Below are 25,586 nucleotides of genomic sequence, written 5' to 3'. Positions count from 1 at the left end.
ACAAATTCTGGAGTGTTTAATGCATATTTTGGCATTTTAAGTGCACATTTTGGTATTTTAATTATATTTTGTATTTCAAGTTCTTATTTTTGCATTTTAAGTGCATATTTTTTGCATTTTTAAGTGCTTATTTTTGCATTTTTTTAAGTGCATATTTGAATTTTTTTAAGTGCATATTTGCATATTTTTAGAGCATATTTTCCCACTTGTTTAGTGTATATATAATCACCACCACCTATAGAACAAGGCCTCCGCACGAAGCTCGTGATGTCACTGGAGAAGGTCATTTCAGCTATTGCCATTGGATATAGCAAGCTGACGCATGCGATATCTTTACCTTTTTTGCAGTATACCCAATGGCAATACGAGAAATGGCTTTCTTCATTTGACGTCAAAAGCTTCGTGGGAGAAGGGGGGGGGGGGCGCCTTGTTCTATAGGTGGTGTTGATATAATCCGGGCTCTAGTAATCATGAACCGGGTTCCAAATAATGCATGCATATTCAAGTTTTGATCGAGTAATAGAGTTAAGCAGCACAGTTAGAACTTCAGTATCTGCAAAATCTCTGTGGTCATTCTCATGATGTAGCCAAGTTTTTTTTGCAAGAACTAAAAACAATATCATTTATGTGTTTTGAGAAAGTAAAATCAGAAGAATATAAGGCACCAAGATCAGTCGTTGATAGAGAGTGAATTTGGCGCCCCTTCTGGTTAAGCGCCCGGGGTACCAGACCCACCTGTCCCCCCCCCCCCCCCACCGAGTTGCGGCGCCCTGCATAATGCACACCACCACCATCATCTCATCATCATGAAATAGTGTTCAATATTGATGATGATGATCGAGAAACGAGAAGGAGAATCAGAAAGGAAAAATTCTATTAATTAAAATCAACACGCTCTGGAGGATTCGCCGCCGCCCCTCATTTTCATGATTCGGCCGAAGTGGACCGAATTGAAAAAAAAAACCCGTGGCATCGGGGGGGGGGGGCGAGAACTTGAAAAAGGTGACGGAGGAGAAGATGCAATACCCTACTTAAGTACAAGAAAAAAAACGTAATTATATTTTTTTATACATGGAAGAGGGCTTCGCGGGCTAGTGCCTTCAAGGTAGACGAAGTGGAAACGCTAGTTCCTACCTGCCTGCCTACCTACCTGCCGCCATACCGAATACTCGACCGACACAAAAAAAAATTGTTCTACTCTTTTTCCTCTAACTTTATGTGTGTGTATGGGGGTCAATTAAATAGTCGACTGACTGCCAGGTGGCGCGGCAACCGGTTGCTTTACCGCTGATGACGATGAAGAATCTCGTATCGTCTGCGTCCGAAGGGAGGAAAACAGAAACACTCTGCGTAGCTGCCAGTTTGGTCGGTGACCGAGTGCGTGGTGCGTGTGTAATGTTTGTTGTATGCCTCGCGCTGGTGCCGCCGCCGCTGCTGCTTCTGCAACCACAACGACGACCGTCTTGGTGCCCACCGACTGAAAGGAGGAAGAAGACCACTCACACCTTCGCCCGTGCATTCCCACGTTCGGAAGAGAGCGAGCGACCACGAGGGCAGCACTCGGATACGCGACCGGAGGCGGAGGTTTGTACGCCAAGGAAGTACGCGCCCGCCGTACTGCCGTTCATCTTCTGAAAAGGAAAGGCGCGACGAGATGTTGAACTACGGCGAGAGCCTGTGCCGGCCAGCGTCCAGCGCGTCCAACTCGTCGTCTTCCGGCAGCTCCTGCGAGCAGCACCGGGGGGTCCGAAACGGTGGCGGTAGGTCCCCGTCCTCCTCGGCGACCCGGTCGTCGTCCGACCAGAAGTGCTCGCAGCAGTCGGTGCTGACGGCTATCGAGCGGTTCGTCAGGGCCGTCAACAACATGGACGCGACCGTCCTGGTCCCGTCGAGGCTGCACGACATGGAGATCCAGAACAGGAGGTTCAAGACGTCCCTTCCGCCGGCCGGGATGCAGCAACAGCAGCACCAGGACCTGTACGGGTTCTACGTGATGCTGAGGGAGGTCAAGACGGAGCTGCTGTGGGGACCGTCCATCGTCAGCCCGCCGTCGTCCCTCTTCCACAACGGCGGCAGCTCGACCCCGCTCACGAGCGGCATGTCGTCGCCGAGACGGATGGTGATGCCGACGGCACCGTCGCCCAACGTGATGATGATGACGATGTCCAGCCCGGGCTGCCACCAGCACCTCAGGCAGCTGTCGTCCCCGTCCTACCGGCAGCCGTCCGACGACGGTCTCGGCAGCAGCAGCACCGGCTGTTCCTCGGACCAGGACACCGACAGCGACTTCGAGAGCATCGTGACGGACAGGGACAGCATGATCATGGAACAGACGTCGCACCTAGCCAACGCCTTCCGCCACCACCTGCACGGTCTGCACGCCATACTACACCAGCTGGCGGACACCGCGGACTTCGTGTCCGCCAGGTACCAGGAGGAAGTCGAGACGATCATGATTTGATAGTCCCTACCAGAACGGAGAAGCGAATCGGGGACGGACAACACACGATTCCCGATCGATTCTCCAAATTTGTTTAATCCTAGTTCGTCCTGAATCCATTATCCCTGCGTATCTCTTCCGCAAACCACGATTACCATATGCCTATATCCAACATATACACAGTATATAGTACATATATATCTCTTCAGTATATACAGCAAGCCCCCTCCCCTCCTCAGGGACGTCGTATTCGCTCCCACGTGCACTTCAAGGGCAGCTATTTCCAACAATCAATCCTCGTGCAGAACTCCATCAAGAAGTGGCCCCACCCTGTGTTGTGTTTTACCCCCCCCCCCTTTGTTTGTACGGTATTGTCAAACGATACGAGCTTTGCTGAAGTGAAATACTCTTTGTGCCAACCACAAGAATGTTGACCATTGGGAACTGACCACCACATGTTGTGTTGGGGGGGGGGGGAATTTTAGCAAAGACATTCTGGATGTCATATCCGTGACGAGCCACCGCCACCAACAATTAGGATTTTCTTTCGATGATCAACTAAAGACTTAATCGATGTGGTGGATTTTACAGATTTTCACTTTGGTGAGTACAAATCGATTCTTGTCATTATTTTTGATTATCACGATCATTATAATTCCTCTCCTGCAGTGATTTTCGTTCAAAGTGAAGTTCATGTCGAATGTTGACCAAGTGAGAAATATCTAAGGTTTTTCTTCTTTTTAACAATAGCTTTTACACAAAAAAGCTCTTTCCAACGTCAATTTTTTTTTTTTTAAATGATGTTCCATATTAAGGGAAACTTCTGCTGATATTTGCTGAACCATTGTTGAGCAAATGGAAATCATTTTTGAAGAAAGAAAGCCACATTGCGTGTCGGAAGAATGACAGTAGAAAGATCGAAGAATTATTATCAGAGAAATAAGAGTATGTACAAAGAATGTACATTGTTAGAGGAAGAATCAATTAACATAGAATCAATGTTCATAACAACGAACATTTTGTTGAAGAGAAATAATTGAGAAAAACATTTAATTAGTTAATAATTGGAATAATTTGAAATTAAGAATATTTACAAAAAAGAATCATTCTTACACAAATACAGTGGGGAGAAAATTATTGTAAGAGGAATAAGAGTCGAAAGATCATTGTTAAAGGAATAAGAGTGGAGAGAATTATTTATTATTCAAAGAACAAGAATTTAATGTTCAAAGAATCATTGTTAAGAACAAGAATTTAATGTTCAAAGAATCATTGTTAAGAACAAAATATTTTGTTGAAGGAGAATCATTGTTAGCAAAGTAATAATATTTTGTTGAAGGGGAAAAATCATTGTTAGCAAAGTAATAATATTTTGTTGAAGGGGAAAAATCATTGTTAGCAAAGTAATAATATTTTGTTGAAGGGGAAAAATCATTGTTAGCAAAGTAATAATATTTTGTTGAAGGGGAATCGTTGTTAGCAAAGTAAGAATATTTTGTTGAAGGGGAATCATTGTTAGCAAAGTAATAATATTTTGTTCAAGGTGAATCATTGTTAGCAAAGTAATAATATTTTGTTCAAGGGGAAATCATTGTTAGCAAAGAAATAATATTTTGTTGAAGGGGAATCATTGTTAGCAAAGTAATAATATTTTGTTCAAGGGGAAATCATTGTTAGCAAAGAAATAATATTTTGTTGAAGGGGAATCATTGTAAGGATATTTTCTATAAAGAAACATTCTTACACAAATACAATGGAAAGAAAATTCCCCTTTTCAGAAGAATAAGACTGGAAAGAATTATTGCTGGGAGAGTTATAATTTACTATTCAAAGAACCATTGTTAGAAAAAAAAATATTTTGTTGAAGGAATCATTGTTAGCAAACCAAGAATATTGTCTTGAAATAATCATTCTTACACAAATACGATTATTTTGTGGGAAGAGAATTATTGTTAGAAAAATAAGAATTTTCTGTTTAAAGAATCATTGTTAGCAAAAAGTTTTTTTTTTAAAGGAATCATTGTTAGCAAACTATGAATATTTTCTTGAAAGACTCGTTCTCACACAAATATGAATATTGTGTTGCAAGAATCATTGTTAGCAAATTAAGTATATATTTTTAAAGGAATCATTGTTAGCAAACTAAGAATATCTTTTTTTTTTTTAAAAAGAATCATTCTCACACAAATTTGAGTATTTTGTGGAAAGAAACTTATTGTTGGAAGAATGAATAAAAACTTTGTTCAACAATAACTTTTTTGCTGAATTCCTCCGAGCAATTTACAAAAGGTTTCGAAACAACGACTCTACAGCTATGTTTTTACAATAATGATTTTTGAACAATGTTTTTTTCAACTACAATTTTTTTTGTTTTTCAGCAAAATTTTCTTTGATTTCGGTGATTCTGTTGAAAGAACTTTTTTTTCCAACACTGTTCTCAAAACAAAAATTCTTTTCGATAATAATTCTTTTAATAATATTCGTTTGCATATAATGATTCTTTTTCTCAAGAATACTTTTTTATAACAGAGGCTGTTCTGTCAACAAAATTTTTATTTATTTTTGAAAGCAATTATTCTTTCCGCAAAATACTCATATTTGAGTGAGAATGAATGTTTCTAGAAAGTATTGTTTTTTCCTCCAACAATGATTGTTTAAACAGAAAATTCTTATTCTTCTGACAATGATTTTATTTCTACACAACAGCATTCGACAGTGATTTTATCAACACAGAAGTGTTTCTCCTAATAACGATTTCTTCCAACAAAAAAAAAATTCTCATTCTTCTAACAATGATTATTTCTGGAGAATATTTTCTATTTGTGTTGGAAAATGATTTCCCTCTAAACGTTCATTGAATCATTGTTGGAAGAGTATTTTCGTTAAAAAGCCATTGTTTTTTCGTTTCCACAGAGGAAAAACTAAATACTTTTTTATGAAAGAATTCTAACACTGATTCTTTGGACAAAAAGTATTTTTTCGAATCATTGTTGGATATTTTTTTGTTGAAAGAATCAACAACGGTTCATCAAAGTATCTTTTAAAGCAATGATTCTTCTAAAAAAATATCCTTCCAAAAAAAAAAACCGCTTATAATTCTAACAATCATTCTTCCGACGAAATGTTTTTATTCTTGTGACAAAATATTCTTTCAATGATTCTTAAAATGTTTTTCATTCTTCTAAGAATGATTCTTTCATAAAAATATTCTTATTCTTTTAACAATAGTTGTTCCGGCAGAAATATTTTTCAACAATGATTTTAATTATTTCCAACATAATATTTTTGTTGAGAGAATATATATTTTTTAAAAGAATAAAAAACATTTTTATCAAAAGAATCATTATTAGGAGATGAGAGTATTCGTGTATGAAGAATCATTGTTAGGAGATGAGAGTATTCGTGCATGAAGAATCATTGTTAGGAGATGAGAGTATTCGTGTATGAAGAATCACTGTTAGGAGATGAGAGTATTCGTGCATGAAGAATCACTGTTAGGAGATAAGAGTATTCGTGTATGAAAATCATTGTCAGAAGAGTATTATTTTTTTTATCGAAAGAATCTTTTTTTTTTTTGGAAGAATAAGACAATTTTTCATGGAAGGATTCCAACATTGATTCTTTTGACAAAGAATATTTCATTGAATCATTGTTGAAGGAGTATTTTTGTTAAAAAAATCATTGTTTTTTTCCGCAGAGAGAGGAAAACTAAGAATACTTTTTATGAAAGAATTCTAACACCGAGTGTTTCGACAAACAAAAAGTACTTTCTCTTATCATTGTTGGACATTTTTTTTGTTGGAAGAATCACCAACGATTCATCAAAATATCCTTCCAACAATAATTCTTCCAACAAAGTATTTTCTCAACAATGACTTTTTCAAAAATCTTCCTTCAACAATATTTTTCCAGTACAGTTCTATCAACGATGGCTCTTTGAAAAGAGCGTTCCGCAACAATAGTTTTTCTTTTAGAAAAATGTAACTTTTTAACAATAACTTAAACCATGTCAAACAATGATACGTTTTCAGTTTTAGTACCTATATCGGTGATAAACGTTTCACTTCGAATCACGGCTTCTATCTTGCAATGGCCAACTATCCCGTGTTTAGATTCAGATAAATTTGGTCACTTATTAACTGTTGCCGATGCTGTAATGTATAACGAGTCGGCAAAACAATGGTTTCTATGCAAGTTACCCGCTTTCTAATTCCCAAAACCGTTGCCATAGGAGTTTTACTAAACTCTATTTTCTTTCTACGAAAGTTTGCGTGCGATACGCGCGCGCGTTTGTACGTATGTTGAGTCGGGGTTAGAGAACTAATGAACTAGATAAATAACTAACTCAGCAGGAACCAAAAACTGGTGATTGCGTGTATTGTCTGGACGACGATCTTCGAACGATCGTCGACGATCTCATTTCTTGCGTGTATGCGTGTGTTTTAGGAATAGATACGAGCTCTCGAATGTGAGTGTCTGAGACGCATTATTAGGGTTATTCAAAGCGTCGAATATATTATTGAGAATCACGGGATCCTTTATGTAGCCATAGAGAATCTCTTCGGGTGCTCGTGGCGGTGCGCCGGAAAGGATCGCGTTAGAGGTTTATCTCCTTGTAGGAGGACAGTTACGTGTCCTCAGCTTGAAGGACAACGCATCTCTTGTAATCCTTTTCTGTGTGTGCTGCGGCAAGTATTTGTGATTGGTGGGAATTTCGCATGCTGAAAACGGCAAGATTGATGGCAGTTGAAGTTGCGCGATTTTATGTCCCTTTTACGGTTTTCCGTTTCATCCGTTCTTCATCGCGAATCGATGTGCGAATAATATGTCGAATGATGACGTGCTGGGCATCTCGTTTGTATATAACGCCATGTCATCGGGACCGCAAACAGATATTTTGGCGCCCCCCCTGCAATGTTGAAAGAGCAGTTAAAAGGTAGAATTTGCACCCCTTGTGCCCAGGGCCGTCTTATGAGCGTCATGGGCCTCCGGGCCAATTCAATTCAATTCAATTCAATTCGCCGACAATAGCCCCGGCAAATCGTCTAGGGACAATTTACTAGGACAATTGGGCCCCCGGGCCAAGTGATTTCTGTGAGGCCTTACTAGGCAAATTCTCGAAATTTTCAACTAGATCTAATTTTTGTGAGGCCCTATTCTCTTGAGGCCCCCGGGCCGTGCCCGGGTGGGCCCATGCCTTAAGACGGTACTGCCGGTGCCAGGTATGTAAGACCCGCCAGCTCCCTTCTTGTTGCGATTCTACGTAGCATGGTGACGAGGTGGGAACTCTGGGGTGTCGCATGATGACGCGGTTGGCATTCTGTTTGTATACATCACCGTCGCATGATGACGCGGTTGATATTCTGTTTGTATACATCACCGTCGCACGATTACGCGGTTGTAATTTTTTGTTAAAACACCGTCACGCAGCATTCTGTTTCGATACAACATCGTCGCGTAGCATTCTGTTTGTGTACAGCACCGTCACATGGTGACGTGGTTGGCATTCTGTTTATATGCATCAACGTCGCATGATTACGCGGTTGTCATTTTTTGTATAAACACCGTCACGCAGAATTGTACACAGCACCGTGACATGATCATGCGGTTGGCAGTTTTTTTTTTGTATACAACACCGTCTCATAGCATTCTGCTTTTGTACAACACCGTCTCATAGCATTCTGCTTTTGTACAACACCGTCTCATAGCATTCTGTTTGTGTACAACACCGTCGCATGGTGACGCCGTTGACATTCTGCTTGTGTATACACCGTCGTATGGCATTCCGCTTGTATATACACCGTCGAATGGCGTTCTGTTTGTATATAACACCGTCGCATGAGGATGAGGTGGAAACTCTGGTATGGACGGTGCCGCGTGGTGACGTCCGTTAAGGATAGGAAAAGGTAGGCCGAAGGAAAATAACGATGACATTAAGGAAAAGAATGACGCGATCATAAATAGATCATCATTATCTTTCTAATAGCCGTTATGTGTATTAATAAGTAGCCATTGAGGTAGGATAAGAGCCAAAAAGACCTTGGCACGCGATGATGTTTATACCAGAAGGAAACTGATTCCATTTGCAAATGTCGATCTCCATGTTTTACTTTGTTATTCATTCCATTAAGCGAAATGCTCGACCCTGGAATAGAAATACACATGCATGTAATTATGTCATATCAGATAGAGACGTGTGCCTTTCCCAGAAGAAAAATCTAGATATAAGCCCCCAATGTATACAAGTTTTTACTTGCATTTATTTATTTATTTATTTATTTTACGTCCTTTTGAGGCACGTGAGGACGTACGAATCGGCCTTGACGGATTATCCTGCAATCAATGAGAAAAGAAACCTGAATACATGGAGTAGGTAAGAAAAGGTTTCGGTATCATCCGGTTGATGCCACTCGTACCGGAGTTGTTTGCTTCGAGAACGATTGATTGCGCAACAACAACGCTGGTAGGTTGGTTCGTTGGATTACGGCATGATAACGGATTTACGGAAAATTCAACGAGAACGATTCACCACCACGCGCTTTACCGATAGGAAAAAATCACCGCTGGGAAAATTCACTAACAAACAATTCACTAACGGAAAAATTACTGCTGAAAAAATTTACCGACGGTAAAATCGCCTCTGGGGAAATGCGTGGATAAACAATTCACTGACGAAAAAATCAACGCTGACAAAATTCACAATTCACCATCGGAAAAATCACCACTGGGAAAATTCACCGACGGAAAAATCACCGCTGAGAAAATTCACTGACAAACAATTCACAAACGGATAAATCACCGCTGAAAAAATTCACCTACGGTAAAATCACAGCTGTGAAAATGTGCTGATAAACAATTCACTAACGAAAAAATCACCGCTGACAAAATTCACTGACGGAAAAATCACCGCTGACAAAATTCACAATTCACTAACGGAAAAATCACCGTGGTCCATCGTGACTGCGCAGGCAGACATTTTTATGTTAAAGAATGGTTGCCGTGTCTGACTCGACACGGTGAGTGTCTGTAGATGGGAATCAACCCTAAGTGATCAGGGAATTGGGCGAGTGACCACGTGAGTGGGAGGTGAGCGATTGCGTGACCGGATGAGTGACCAAGGTGATTTACCGAGTGAAAGAGCCGCTGGCTCATTCACCTGTTCATCCACTCACTCACTATGCAACTTTTTCTCGCTGAGTTTTCCTAGCGCTGAGCCAACACCTTCTATGGCAGAAAGTCTCCGCACGATGCTTTGGCGTCACTGAAGTCGTCCATTTCACCTGTAGCCATCGGATAAATAAGGCCGACGTATGAGAAATCTTTACCCCCTTTTTTGTAGTACATCCAATGACTGTAGTTGGAAAGGGCGACTTCAGTGACGTCACGAGAGCTTCGCGCGGAGGCTTTCTGCTTTAGACGGTGTTGGGGAATTTCGCGGCGATGAATATTCCGCAGACGGTGGCGGCTGAATACTCTTTGGGCAATACACTCCCGTGGCGTTTTGTTTGTTCGTATTTAACGCGTTATAACTCGGATCGTCTTAGGGTTTATGTTGGTCCTATGACGTCACATCGCGTTGATGTAAAAAACATAAGAATTCTTCTGGGAATTTATTCTTTTGGCTAAATAATGCATTTTTCTCTCCCACACGCGCTCCTTTTTCTTGTCTCCCAGCCAAAATAATGGTGTAATAATGTGAGGAAGAACAATATTACATTACTCTTCTATACACGCGCGCACACAATGCCTCGTTTTGATGGAGAATAGTCACTGGCACTGACAGGCGTTATACAGTGTATGCTGAAGTACTGTAGTTTAGTAGAATTATCTTCTCTGGCGATAGAGAATCATTCTGTGAAGGACTGTGGCCACCACTGGATTAGTTTGTTGGCGCATTTTACCTCTTCACGATCACGGGCGTAATATTGCGTCCAAACACCAGTGAAATGAATTCAAACAAGTGGTTCCCCGTGTTTTCTTTCCTCTCTTTTCACCGTCGCGAAGCGTTACGGCAACCCTATTATCTACGGAAGAGTTGCCTTTTCTTTCCCTCCTTTCTTTATAATATGTATCTTTCTACTATATATGTCACTGACAAAGCCCGAAGTGTAGCCAATTCATGAATTGGCCGAGGGTTTTGGTCTAAGTCCGACTTTCAGAAATGATTCGGGTCTTGGCCGGCTAATTCGCTAAGTGACTGGATATCCCTGACCGAAGTTCGATGCATTTATAAAAGAAGGTCCGGTAGGCGCCAAATCCGGCTTTTTTTCATCGCTAACATGTGACACCTGGCTATATATATATATACACGTACATAGTAGCTGTATTGGATTAGCTCCATGTGACGAGAGAAAAAACTATAAAAATAACCAACTTGGCGATGATCCCGAATCATGTCTTTCGTTATCGGACTTTGGCCAGGGATCTCCGGTCACTTCGCGAACTGGCTAGCCAAAGCCCGATATTCGGATATTTTTTTTTTTATCGGGAAGACGAGACCTTATTTGTCGAGCGCTACTCACTAGGTCACGCATTTTGTCATTCACTCACTATGTCACTCATTCTATCATCAACTCACTAGGTTGCTTACTCTGTTATACATTCAATCACCTGGTCAATCACTCTGTCACTCGCTCACTCACCAACTAGGCCATTCACTCTCACTCGCTTACTCACCTACTAGGTCGATCACTCTCACTCGATTACTCACAGACTACGTCACTCACTCTGTTGCTGCCTCACTAGGTCGCTCATTCTATCACTAACTCACCAGGTCACCCACTCTGTGTCTAGCTCACTCACTTCCTGACTAGGTCACGTAGTCAAGCACCAGGTCACGCACTTACTCACTAGGTCGCTCATTTTGTGACTCGCTCACTCACCAGATCTCTCAGTCTACCACTCGGTCTCTCATCCACTAGAGGTCACCCACTCATTCACTAAATCACTTAATATATATCTCTACGTCGCGCACTAAGTCATTCGCTTACTCACCAACACTAACCACTCTCTGTCACTCACTAACTACAGTATCATTTACTGACTCACTCACTCGGTCATTCCACGCTCACTTACTGGCTCATTAATTCGTGTCCAACTGTTGTCGGTGCATTGTTCTTGGTCGGTGAATTTTGCGTCGATGAATTGCTTGTCGGTGAATTCTCCTAGCGGTGAATTGTTCTTGGTAAATTTTTCGTCGATGAATTGTTAGTAGGCGAATTTTCCTAGCTGTGAATTTTGGTCGGTAAATTTTTCCAGCGGGGAATTGTTGGTCGGTAAATTTTTCGTCGATGAATTGTTAGTAGGCGAATTTTCCTACCGATGTATTGCTGTCGGTGAATTTTCCTACCTGTGAATTTTGGTCGGTAAATTTTTCCAGCGGGGAATTGTTATCGGTGAATTTTACGTTGATGAATTGTTGGTCGGTAAATTTTTCGTCGATGAATTGTTAGTAGGCGAATTTTTCTACCGATGTATTGCTGTCGGTGAATTTTCCTAGCGGTGAATTTTCCTAGCTGTGAATTTTGGTCGGTAAATTTTTCCAGCGGGGAATTGTTATCGGTGAATTTTACGTTGATGAATTGTTGGTCGGTAAATTTTTCGTCGATGAATTGTTGGTAGGCGAATTTTCCTACCGATGTATTGCTGTCGGCGCATTTTCCTAGCGGTGAATTTTCCTAGCTGTGAATTTTGGTCGGTAAATTTTTCCAGCGGGGAATTGTTATCGGTGAATTTTACGTTGATGAATTGTTGGTCGGTAAATTTTTCGTCGATGAATTGTTAGTAGGCGAATTTTCCTACCGATGTATTGCTGCCGGTGAATTTTCCTAGCTGTGAATTTTGGTCGGTAAATTTTTCCAGCGGGGAATTGTTATCGGTGAATTTTACGTTGATGAATTGTTAGTCGGTAAATTTTTCGTCGATGAATTGTTAGCAGGCGAATTTTCCTACCGATGTATTGCTGTCGGTGAATTTTCCTAACGGTGAATTTTCCTAGCTGTGAATTTTGGTTGGTAAATTTTCCCAGCGGGGAATTGTTGTCGGCGAATTTTCCGTGGATGAATTGTTAGTCGGTGAATTGTTGTCGGTGAATTTTACGTTGATGAATTTTTGGTCGGTAAATTTTCCGCAAACCGTTACTGTGTGAATCTAGATATCATATGATGACTTGTTGGCCTTCGGACTCCATGGAAATTTGTTTTAGCCAGTCATGGTGGGGGAGGGGAGTGTCTGGAAAGATGAAGACCTCTGGATTAGATAGATCCTGTCGTCGGCATCCTTGAAAAAAGCGATTCATGATGTGAATCATGTCATCAAGAGTCCATCCCGAAAATAAAAACTTCCTTTTCCCACAATACAATTTATTTTTGGAAAAAACATAAAAAAGTTAGACTCATTTTTGTGAGAACTAAACGGTCATTCAGGACGTCACGACCATTTTTTTTTTTGCTTCTTTTCATCAGTTTCCTCTGTATATTAGCAGGGAAGCAGGAAAGTTCCATTTAAACGTGATATGATCTCAACTCCATGTTTAAGTCTCACTGATTCCATCCAATCGCGTGATGACACTTTTTTCTCTCTCTTCTTATTTGCATAACCTATTTTCTTCTCTTTTTTTTTGGTGCATGTATGTGTGTCCAATTTTGAATATTCCACTCACAGGTATGTCAAGGACGACGCACACACACACACGTACGATGTCGGAACGCGTATCAATTCCACGGCAAAATATATTTATTTTGCAGTGATAATTAATTAGTGACCATCCAACCGACCATATCGGCTAAACTTCTTATTCTCAATCACCCCCAACCCTCTCAGTCATTTTTCCCTCAATGTCAAGGATAACATCATCGATATCGTCATGATAAGGTGTCATTGAATGCTTGAAAGGAAATAAACAAAAGGATTACGAAGTTGGGGGGAGTTCCAACACATGATATACCAGCTTGAATCTGGAAGAGACGAACGGCTTAAGAACTGCGGTTCGTTCGCGGCTCCATAGTCGTGATCCGAGCTTTTTTTTTTCCTAGGAGTGGGGAAAAAGATGTGTTATCAGTTCGTAGGGCTGGGATTTCCCATGGCTTAGGGCTGAAACGCGCTGACGTGATTTAATCCCGTCACGTCAGTGTAGTGCGATTCGGCTTCTCTTTCGATGCATATTTTTATTTATTTTTTATGATTTTGCAAGTTTCGCTATTTTTATGCGATAGAGCTTTTCTTCATAATTTTCCAATCATTTTAAGGCATTTCTTCATGATTTCCCAGTCATAATAAATGGAATAGCTTACCCCCGGAGGTAGTAAATTGTAATACAATTGACACGTTTAAAAAGAAATACGATAAACATGTTGGGGTAAATCGAGAAGCTATCCATACTTAGTATAAGACAACGATAAGTATTCTTTTTGGGCATTGTATAGTGTTATAATTTTTGTTAACTGCATTTTTAATTGGGTTGCTATACATATTTTGGAAATATATAACATCCATATTTTTCTGGGCATCTTTTTCTCAGCCACCTCGTTGGGCATTTTGCCTGTTGTGGCGTTGTATTTGTATTTGTATACATTTTAAGGCATTTTTCATGGATTTTAGTACATATGTTTTTCGCATATTTTAGCATTTTCAATGAAGATGGGGGGGGGGGGCGTTTCCAGCCATCTCAATTTCCTATTGAAATACTTATACGGGATGAGATAAGTAAAAGGACGGATCTTAGTGTTCTGGACATCTAAATACAAATACAAACACAAATACCACTACAGATAAATTGCCCAACTAGGTGGCTGAAAAAAAAATGCAAAAAAAAAAATATGGATGTCGAATGTAACCAAAATACAGCAACCCAATATAAAAGCATGTATCACAAAAGAAAAAAGAAATGGGTCCAAGGACACTTCCTTGAGAGAATCCACTCTCCACACTTGTCCAATCAGAAAATTTCCCGTTCTCTATAACCCATTGTGACCTATCTCTCAATCACATACGATTCAATTGCCCCTAATCCAAATTTCCTGTAAATGCTTCAATGTTAGATCCGATCGAATGCTTTCTGGAAATCAAGATAAACAACATCGACATTTTGGCCTTCTTCCAAAGCCTTAGTCACGTGATTATAGAAGCGAAAAAAGAGGGGGGGGGGTGTTGCATATGATTTTACTTTCCTGAACCCATGCTGATTTTCCGGCAATACTGTCTAATCTTGTCTATCTACTTCACCGATTGCTTTTTGATAATACTTTCTAAAATTTTCGAGAGGGAGGTCGTACATTCATCCTGTTGAGATATTATCGAATCTTTCTTCCATTTCTTCAAGCTGGAGATAAGATGTACAGGAGGAGATTTGTTGCAAGCTAATCTTGTTCTCAAGTGCCCCTCTCCACTGTCCTCTTCCCCACTTAACAGCTGTGTAACTGTAAATTGTTTCATGATTAAATTTGATTCTGCGCAGGCCTACGTTTGCCTAAATATTTGCACCTCACTTCGCAGTTTTCGGACACCGGCAATAGCCGGTGGGGAGGGTGACCCGGAGATCCATCCTAAGATTCCCCCGTTTGTTGAATCTGCTTGCATTGCTTACTGATTCTGTGATATACATGTAAAAGTCAGTAAACTGAAGAATTTCAGTTCAAGCAACAACTAATTTTTTTTTCAGTAGTATTAATAGCATTAATATTCCTCATGCTCACATTACTTTTGCTGAAATAAATCTTTCTGGAAAGGAAAAATTTGAAGGAAACGTTTTGGTATTTCTTTGACTTCATAACGCAAATTTTCAGAGTTTTTTTGGCATATTTTCAGTTTTTAAGGCATATGTTTTTATTTTTTTAGGGTAGGCCTATAAATACATTTTTATAGAGAATTTTCTATCAGTTTTTGGGTCATAAAAATTGTAGCCCTAGTATGGCTTATGACCGAATGTGGACGCTCACGATAATGTTGTCTGACCGAACGTGTACACTCACTCATTGTAACGTTTTCTGACCAAACGTGGACACTCACTCTATAACGTTTTCTAACCGAACATGGACACACTCATTGTAACATTTTCTGATCGAACGTGGACACTCACTCATTGTAACATTTTCTGACCGAAGGTGGACACTCACTCTATAGCGTTTTCTGACCGAACGTGGACACTCACTCTATAGCGTTTTCTGACCGAACGTGGACACTCTATAACGTTTTCTGACCGAAAGTGGACACTCTATAACGTTTTCTGACCGAAAGTGGACACTCACTCTATAACGTTTTCTGACCGAACGTGGACACTCACTATAATGTTTTTACCATGTTTGTGGCCTTAAAATGATCCCAAACGAGCGATATTCTTTATCCCAGAGGAAAGATGGAACTAAATTCCGTGATAAAATACATTTCTTCTACCTCGACGATTGCATCATGTCGTGCGCCTGGATTTGCCATGTAATCTCACCCACCCGTCGACAACTGTCGTAATAAAATAATAATGATATTGAAAAAAAATAAAATAAGGTAAAAAAAACCGCTCGTTGGTCTTCTAATAGAAGGAAAGAGAAAAAAACATTAATACGGACTCTGTGTGCTCAGGTATTTGCACAAGACCCTTAAGGCAAAGTTCCTCCTTTGAACGTATATAACGCCTAGTTCAAACACTTCCTCGTGTGAGAGAGAGAGAAAAAAAAGAAGGTTATTTTACCTTTCCTTTTTGGCCTGTAGGAAATAGAAAAACGGGCCATGAGAAATATAGATTCGAGTCTCTCCAACACCTTATTTTGTTCTTAATCATTTGCTTTCTCTCTCATTTTCCCATATTATAGAGAGAGAGATAGAATACAGCTACATTCTGTCCCTTACCCCTTTCCATTGGCTGCTGAGAGCTCCGTTGTGTTCCTCTTGCCTCTTTACTTAGATCAAATGATTCTGAAAAATTTTCCACGTCGGCGGCATCCATAGCAATGAGATTAGAATATTAAATATCGCATGGAATACCTCCGTCTCATCTCGAGGCTTCTCTGTAGCGCCCTTGAAGTGTGTAAAGACTATTATTAGTTCTAACACTTTAAAGTTATCAAGGAAAACACTTTTTTTTTCAACGGCATTGATCAAGAAGTCTCAAACCCGTTAGCGTTGGTCGGGAAAGATATCACTGTCAAGCGTTGGACAGGAAAGCTTTTACCCGAAAGCAAAGGTTAGGCAAGCTTCTGCTCCAAAGCATTAGTTAGGATTCCCTCTACTGAAAAAACAAGCCTCTGCCCAAAAGAATTTATCAGGATAGTCTCTTCTTAAAAGAATTTATCAGGATAGTCTCTTCTTAAAAGAATTTATCAGGATAGTCTCTTCTTAAAAGAATTGGTCAGGATAGCCTCTTAAAAGCATTGGTCAGGATAGCCTCTTAAAAGCATTGGTCAGGATAGCCTCTTAAAAGCATTGGTCAGGATAGCCTCTTAAAAGCATTGGTCAGGAAAGCCTCTTAAAAGCATTGGTCAGGATAGCCCCTTAAAAGCATTGGTCTGGCTACCCTCTGCTCCAAAACATTGGCCGAGAAAGCCTCTGCTCAGGTCAGGAAAACCGTTGGTCAGAATACCGTTGTTCACGAAAGCTTCTGCTCCAAAGCATTGTTCACGAAAGCTTCTGCTCCAAGGCATTGTTCACGAAAGCTTCTGCTCCAAAGCATTGTTTACATTGTTCACGAAAGCCATAAAATATTGAACAGTACCATTTCTAATCAAAAGCTATTGCTTTTACTTTCAATCGTTGTTAAAAAAGGCCTGTTCTGAAAAGCGTTGGTCAAGAATGCCTGTTATAAAAATCGTTACTCAGGGAAGCTTTTACTGTCAAACATTTGGTCAAGAAAGCTTTTACTGTCAAGCGTTTGGTCGGGAAAACTCTTATTATTAAGCGTTTGGTGAGGAAAGCCTTTACTCCCAAGCGTTGGTCAGAAAAGTCTCTACTTGGTCAGAAAAGCCGAGCATAGACGAACCTTTGCTCGGCCCGGACATGATATGATTAGGCTTTTCCCAATATGATCCTGTCCTTCGGGACAACGTGCTTGCATTTCTATTCGAGAAAGAACCATTGTCATGTCTAGTTTCGTGGCCAAGAAAACCTTCACGCACCAAGCTTTGGAGAAGAGGAAAAAAAAAACCCACATTTTCTCCCAAGTGTTGGGCGGAAAAGCCTTTACTCTCTCAGGAAAACCTCTCATTATCCAGACAGTGTTCCGTTATAAAAGCACACAGCATGCTTGCTATCTGTTACCTTAAAACCATCGCTGGTCTTAATTCTTTGAAGCAAGAAATCCCCGTGGGAAAAAATTTCCATTTTAGTATCGCGACCAACAACGATTTACTTTTTTGCCCCTTCAATGGCGGATATATGAATCACTTTCTCTTTTATTTTCCGTGCCCGCTCGTTACTCGGTTGTTTGTCACAGAATCTCAGAAAAATAACCCAAGTCCGGGAGGCGAAACTTCTTGGATTGGGCAATCGTCGCACCACAAATCCTACCTAACCTTCAAGGACCAAAGACCAAAAAAAACACATTGCAATTCTCTTCTCTCCTCCTCCTGTAAAATACGACATACCCGCGAGTAATATCCACTCTTTATTACCTTTTCCCGCAGGAATGGTGAAACTACCAAAATGTGATGGACGCAACCCCGCAATTAAAAAGTTCTTCAGGTTATTTTCTTTCGTAGAAGGGGAAAAAAATAAAACGTGTCCACATACATATATATATATATTGAGCAACCGATGTCTTAAGCTCATTTCTTCCTCATAAAACGCTAAAATACACAACCTCCCGATTAAGCGCGGACTTCCTGTGCAATTTCGGCTTCACCCTGAACTAAAAAATAAAGTGTAAACAGAAGGGGAAGTCGGAAGGGCATCACTGACCTTGTGCCAGTGATGGCGATAGTGAAGGGTCAGTGGCCACATTTTCGGATTTAATAAGAGTACAAGAAAAAAAGAGAAGAGAACCCCAAAGCCATTAATGAACAATCAGGAGAGGGGAAGGAAAGAAAGAACCCCCCCCCCACGCTAGCTTGACCGTTGGTCAGAATCCGGTTAAGGCCGTCTCATTCTTCGCTGGACCCCCGTCGTCGTAGTAGTCTTCACGGTCCGCGGATTCCTCTTACGGTAGATTCTTTTCTTTGAAGAGTTTTCTACCATCTTATTCTTTTTTTTTCGTCTGTCGAATGATTGTATTTTTGTTGTAATTTCATTTTTTTCCCCCCTTTTTGACATAGAAACGCATCCGCGTCTCTCTCTGTGGACTGCACATTTGGATCAGGGTTGTCTGTTAAAACGCGCCAATGGAGGTCAAATACTAACCTGCGGATGGCAGCGGGTCGCCGCTCGACTATTTTACTATGCAGCGGGAAGTGGGAGAATCGAATATGAGGAAGAAGAAGAGGTATACGTTCAACCTCCAGGGGCAACGTGCTTTTTTTTAATATAATTTTCCTCGAGTTTTTTTTTTTAAAATGCAGTTGTTCCAATAGCAGGCTGTATTCATGCTCAATGCGAACAACTTTCAACGTTACGTGATGCAAATGCCGTTACACGCACACAATCGATGGCCGTTCGATGTTCAGTTGACGCTTGATTACGTGCGCGAAATGATTTTGAAGTTTCGTTATTGGCGCCCCCACCAACAGTTTCAGCATCAGTTGTGGATCCGTGTACGAATCGCTGTTTCGGAATTTAGATGGGAAATTGTAACCTCGTTGGTAGGTTCTCGATTGAGTGCGCTCTGGTAGTTCCGATCACGTTAACTCTCTAGGCAGCGGTATAGGTAGCCCAGGTCGATAATATACACGCCTGAAGTACCAAAGGATGTTAAGAGGCGTCGCGAGTTCGATACCTGGTTCGTCCTTTACGCAAGGGTACAACAGAAACGGCGACATGGCCACAGAAAAAAAAGAGATTGCTACCGCAAGGAGTCCCATATCTAGGGAGCTAGAGCACCGACCTCTCGATGAGTATTGAAAAAAAAAACAACTGGAATCGGTAATAAGTTATAGGTCCCGGTCTAATTAGCCCTCGTGTGCAGAAAATGACCCGTGGTGCGACAAAAATGATCAAATCATCATTTACTCTATATGATTCAACCCCATAAAAATGCATTATGCCCCATAAAAAAACGGGTGTGGAAACTGGTGTTGTTAGCATATTTTTATAATTGAAACAATATATTAACAGAAAACGTAATTATTTAAGGGGTGGCTTCTTTAATTGGTTAAAAGGGGTTAATTTAGGCAAAATATATACAGAATTGCCTTGATTTTAACGTCACCTATAAACGGATACAACCTTGCTTAGCAAAGTTGAACAGTTTTACCCTGAATTTTGTTTCCAATGTCCGTCCTCGATTTGGTGCGATTTCATAGATCTTTGAACACGTAAAATTTCCGCAGCTCTCGAAAAACTACACCGACAAGAAATCAACTCTTTCTAGATAATAAAAAAAAAAAGTGGTATACTTAAGGTATCCGACTACGTTTATTGCTGATCGTTGATGTGATTCCAAAACAGGCCTTGTTTTGTTTATATGACGCTTAGAATCAAAGTTACGTTCAATTTAGTGTTGCGTTTTTACATACAAGTAATACGCGAATAAAGACTTTAAAACGTGTTTTACGAAGAATGTGCTATTTTTGACATTTTACTTGAGTTTGTGACATGATTTGCGAAAATTGATTCATTGTATCCTTACGAAATTTTAATGTGATATTTTGCTATATATTGTTGAGGTTATGAACCAAAATCTAAGGTCTATCACATATATTTTTTGCATTACAGCGTTTTCTATAGACAAAATGTAGGATGAAATTTCAAAAAATTCACACGTACATATTTTAATACGAGATATACTGAAGACGGGATGTTGTGAAGATATTTATTATTTGAGATGTTAATTTTTTAAGGAAGGGAAAAACTCATCTCTGCCTCTACCGGGAGTCGAACCCGGGTCCCTCGATTGCGGACGAGTGCTCCGACCACTAAGCTACAGAGGAGATAGAGATTTTCCTTCGCTAGAGCGTATATATGCCGAACGGAACCGTGCAATGGACGGTGAAACCGATCAGCTAATAGCTCATGGACGACGAGCCACCAGAGGGCTATATATATGACATTCAATCATACATATTTTAATGTAACTTATGAGCATGTCATGCAATCCTTTAAATTTTGGTTCATAACCTGCAACATCACTGGCTAAATGCACTGTGAAAATCCCAAAGCATTTCATTAACAAAATTTTTTGCAATCGTGTTTCGAATATCACATGAATTTTGCCTAAAATTTGACATAAAAACGACTTTTTCATAGAAAATGACATAAATAGCCCAAATTTTGTCGCTGCTTTCACCATTTCGAGACACTTTCTATCGAAAAATGCTATTAAAGTTCACTCCAGTAGCATTTCAAAGAAAAGTGACGAGAAAGGTAGTCGCGGATATACCTTAATATAGCCGTATTTTGTACTGAAATGACACTAAAAGTACATACAGTGGAACTTCGGTTAACGAGTGGTTCGGCTAACGAGTGGTTCGCGTAACGAGCGAAAATTTCGAAACAAATTTTGACTCGGTTAACGAGCGACGATTCGCATTACGAGCAAAAACATTGGGCTTTGTTTATTTATTTTGATGTCATCACAACTGACCTGATGGTTTTTTTTTCTTTTTGCTTCCACCCACACACGTGTTATAGAATTTTGAGTAATATTCTCTCCTACAGTCTCCGGTAAGCATACCTCACTCGAGAAATTAACACACGTGCGAGTGTGAATATATTACGATACTGTAGCTGAAAATACGTATTGCAAATATCATCATCCCCTTCCCCACCCCCGTCAAAATATTTGCACTTTTGAAATTGCATAAGCAGAATTATTCTGATTTTAATCATAGGGAGGGAGACACACACTTTCTTCTCGCAATCATCTCTTGCTTGCCACTTCTTCATGTGCATGATCGAAACCGGTGCGCTATGACTTTGTTTATATACTTGATGTAAATATCATTTCATTTTCCCACGCTTCGATTGACCAATCAAATTAGGGTTGCTGTTTTTTTTTTGCAAGTAGAATTTTCTCTCAGTTACTCTTACTTTCTTTCGTGGCCGTTTCGCTTGAAGGGTAGCGGGGGGGGGGGGGGGGGGGACGGCTTCCTTTAAAATCGTAATGAAGATATGAGCCGTTTTGGCCTTGCACCGGGCCGCAAGGAGGATAGTGATGACCAGCCTTTGGTGAGTCTCCACTATGAAGGTCACCGCGAAGTTCGAGTTCGAATCCGGACAAGAGCGTCAGAGATAAGTTCTGTACCTACCGAGCCTTTGGCAACCACCGATAGACGGCGCCTTCATTTCCCACCCAATGCCACTGGTTGTTGTAAAATGCTGTATGGCTAGGCTAACCATATTTCCTCGAGAGAAATACGGGAAAAATTGGGATTATAAATACGGGACATCGCCAATTATCACCAAAAATGACGCTAAAACTAAACAAAGTTGCCAAATATTGCTGAAATTACGGAAAATAATTTCAATCTTTGATTTCAATAATAGTTCAATATTCGTGTAAAAAAAAAAACGGGGCAAATCTTTCTTTCCCCTTTTTATAATATATCTTTCTACTGTATATATGTGAGAGAATAATAATAACTGAATATTTTTGATGGGTGGGGGGGGGGGAGCACGATGCTCTTAAGACGGCTCCGTCTCTGAGTCACTCACTGTCCTGGCTCCTGCTGTCTAAATCACTTTTGCCACTCACATACTTGCTCACACTCTGTTGGTCAACCCATGACCCGCTGACCAAAATTTGACCCTCGGAGTGATCTAGTGTGGTCCAGCGACCTCGAACTTAATTTAGCAAAAATGAACTAGGTTTCAGATTTACCGATCACTCAAGTGGTCCAAGGCACATTCACAGATGAGTCAAGTGCCTCAAGACATGCTTACAGATCACTCGAGTGACCTGCCGAACCGTTACGGAGCACTTAAGTAGCCCCAGTGGCATTCCCAGATCACGTGAATGACCCGCGCCATTCACAAATCACTTAAGTGGCTCGCGACACGTTTTCAAACCAGTGAAATGGCCCGCATTCTCCTAGGTTGAGCACCCTTGCACCAGGTCTTTTTTTGTTCGCTCACCGACTTGGTCGATCTCTGGGCAGGTTTTTGTTGGGGGGTTTCGCCTTCTCCTCCCATTGTTGGCTACTCATTCCTCAAATCCCTGCCACCGCCGCCGCACAGTGGGTCCAAATCGCCAAATTGGCTGGAAAAAACAAGCGAAAATGAAGTTCTCGTATCGGTTCGAAAACTATATCAGTGTGTAGAGAAATGCCTGGTGTATCTTAAGCTGTTGTTTATTTCGTTATATTTTTGTTCACATCGGGAAGCATTGGAGGGCACCCTCTAAGCCATATATGCTAAACCCGTGGCCCGCTGGCCAAATGGCTCTCGGGGGGTTATCTGATGTGAGCAGCCGCCACCTCAAGCCTAATTTTGTAAAAATGAACTAAGCGGCACATTTACAGATCGCTTAAATGATCCGTGGTGAAATTCTAGAGCATTTGAGTGGTCCGTGGCACATTTTCAGATCACTCAAGTAGGCCCGCGACACATTCACAGATCCCTTAACTGACCGGCGACACAGTTCCAGAAAGCTTGTCATCCGTGACACATTTAGAGTGACATACGCCCCAGTTTTAGAGCACCTAAGCGGCCCCAGTCATCACCTTCTAGAGATAGAAGGCCTCTGCACTGTTTGCCATAAATGTCATTCAGACTACCTAGCAAGTTTGCCACATTTTGAAACACGGCATCCTGTTTCGTTTCTTCTTATTTTGGCGTAGAATCTCCCTGATTGGCTCACAAATACCGCGTAGTGATTGGATGTGGGGCATAGAAATCGCCAATTCTGAACCCGATCATTTCTTTTCCTCACAACGATCATACTGGCACGAGCAGGGAAATTTTTTTTCCCCCTGAATATTTTAAATGGACTGCTTACTGACGTCACAAGCTGAGTGCGGAGGCCTTCTATCTCTAGGAGGTTCTGCCCCCAGTGCGGTTCTACATCGCGTAAGCTACCCGCGGCACATTTTCGAGATCACTTAAGTGAACCGCGACATAATTACGGATCACTTGAGTGGTTCCAGAGCACTTAAGCGGCCCGCGACACATTTCTATAGCACTTGAGCGACCCGGACACATTTCCAAATCACTTGAAGGTTTCGCGAAACATTTAGAGACCGCTAAAATGGCTCTATAGAGAGCACTATTAATAGGAGGAACATTAGTTCAGGTGGCGAAGAAACTAGGGACCGCGATTTTCCGATCTCAGTAAAGATGCCATTAAGAATATTTCATATTTTTACAAAGGGTGGTTGATGACGTGAGCATCATTCAGCCCCCCCCCCACCACCCCGTCATCAAAAACGTTAGCAAATCCAAACCCTCCCCCCCTCATCGATGCTGACATAATACTTGAATGGCCCCTTACGTATGACTTGAACTTGAAAGCATGAAATTTTGTATGAATATAAGAAGCATTTGACACATGAGTCACCTCTCAGAAAATTGAAAATCATGACCGCAAGACCCTATCGTGTTTCCTATTCGATTCGTCGTGATTACAAGGGAAAAAAAACTCGCGATAAACCATAGAAAATACTCCCACATAGACCAGAGCAGAACTCGGAGAATTTTCCAATACATTGGCTTGTAGATCATGAACCCTAAGTAGAAACTCTTTTGCAGAAACCAAAGCACGATCAAGCTTTGCTGTACAACTGACTCGGAAAACTGGCTGAATGAAGAGACGTCAGACGTCGGTGTTCCAGGGAAGGAAAATTCATCTCTGTCCCCGTGAGGAGGACCTCTCCTTTGCCGGACGAGTGCTCTACCAACTAAGCTATGAAGACAGACACCCCCCCCCTCCCTGGAGCGTATGTACATGCTGAATGGCTCCGTGCAATGGACGGCGACCATTAACATTCTGCTAATAGCTCGCAAATGACATCAGGGCCACCAGATGGCGACGTATATGCAGAAAGACGTCACTCTTCCCTGTTAATATAAACACATTTTCGGCCGTGTAAGAAAATAAAGTTTTATGCACTGGAGGGGGGAGGGGGCGTCGTAGCGGCTATGGATTGGGACAAGATGCGATGCATCCTAAAGCGCATGCGCGGAGCAAGCTGTTCTCTCTCGTGACCTATCGGCGCTATCAATATATTGGTATATTTCGCACGCGAATGCAAGTTTTGTGACGTCACAGTGATGGCTCCTAATTGGTTGCGCTGTCGTAACGCTATGCACTTCACTTTTTTCTTCCCTTACTCTTCATTCCTGTACTAGATACTTCTAAGAGACTTTAGTCCCGCTAAAAGCTCCCCCCCCCCCCCGATTCAGAGCCAACCACGCTTATCGCCAGAAATTTTTCGGTGATAAGCGTGGTGTCGTTGCCGATCATCATGGTTGCCAGCAGACTGGCATCACATATTGCTCAGCGATGAATCCCGCTTCAGTCTTGGAGCAATTCAGTTCGCCGTCAATTGCCCCGGCAAATCGTCTAAGGACAATTTACTGCCGAATCCCTTTGGGGGGGGGGGGGCTAATGCGGGTTTTTTTTTTAATTGTACATAAAGAGTATCTATTTATACATTTATATACAGAAAGATACAATGCAGCTATGTAAACAAATACATATGATTCATTCAAAGTCCGTGTCACTGTTTGTCCCGAGGGTCCCTGGGACCATATCGTGGTCGCTCCCTTTTTGTTCTATGTGTCTTCTTGCCGCCAGTCTCTCTTTGTAGGTCAGGAGGTCTGGTCAGTGCTGTCTTAACGCATGGCCCACCCGGGCACTGCCCAGGGGCCTCACAAAAATGAGATCCGATTGAAATTTTCTAGGATTTACCATTTAGGGACTCCGAAAAACCACTTTGCCCGGGGGCCCATGATACTCTTAAAACGGCTCTGCGTCTGGTGGCCCGTATCTATCCTTCTCCTGTGCAGTTTCTCGATGCCCTCTTTTTCAAGGTAGCGCGTGAGATTCTCCAGTGTTCTTAATTCATTCTCGAGCCGGCCTCATCCTCCACTCCTTCACCAGCTCTTGTCTTGGTTTAATTAGATTGAAGTCTTT

The 25,586-nt window shown here is 41.3% G+C and overlaps 1 protein-coding gene across 1 annotated transcript in view; it reads left to right on the top strand.

Annotated features, from left to right (window-relative positions):
• The first annotated feature begins 1,254 nt into the window (after positions 1 to 1,254).
• LOC149067705 (uncharacterized) overlaps positions 1,255 to 25,586 on the top strand; it is a 57,614-nt gene continuing 33,282 nt past the window's right edge. Inside the window, exon 1 of the mRNA XM_089252157.1 lies at positions 1,255 to 3,043. Within this exon, the coding sequence (XP_089108283.1) occupies positions 1,655 to 2,461 (807 nt within the window). The 5' untranslated portion in view covers positions 1,255 to 1,654 and the 3' untranslated portion in view covers positions 2,462 to 3,043. The remainder of the gene's footprint in view (positions 3,044 to 25,586) is intronic.

This window comes from Pholcus phalangioides, unplaced genomic scaffold (genome assembly GCF_987345545.1).
Source record: "Pholcus phalangioides strain wild (caught in Gottingen) unplaced genomic scaffold, Ppha-v1.0 ptg000028l_1, whole genome shotgun sequence".
In the NCBI taxonomy this organism is placed as follows: domain Eukaryota; kingdom Metazoa; phylum Arthropoda; class Arachnida; order Araneae; family Pholcidae; genus Pholcus; species Pholcus phalangioides.
Note: the sequence above shows the minus strand (reverse complement) of the source record. Positions and strands in the feature narration are given on the sequence as shown.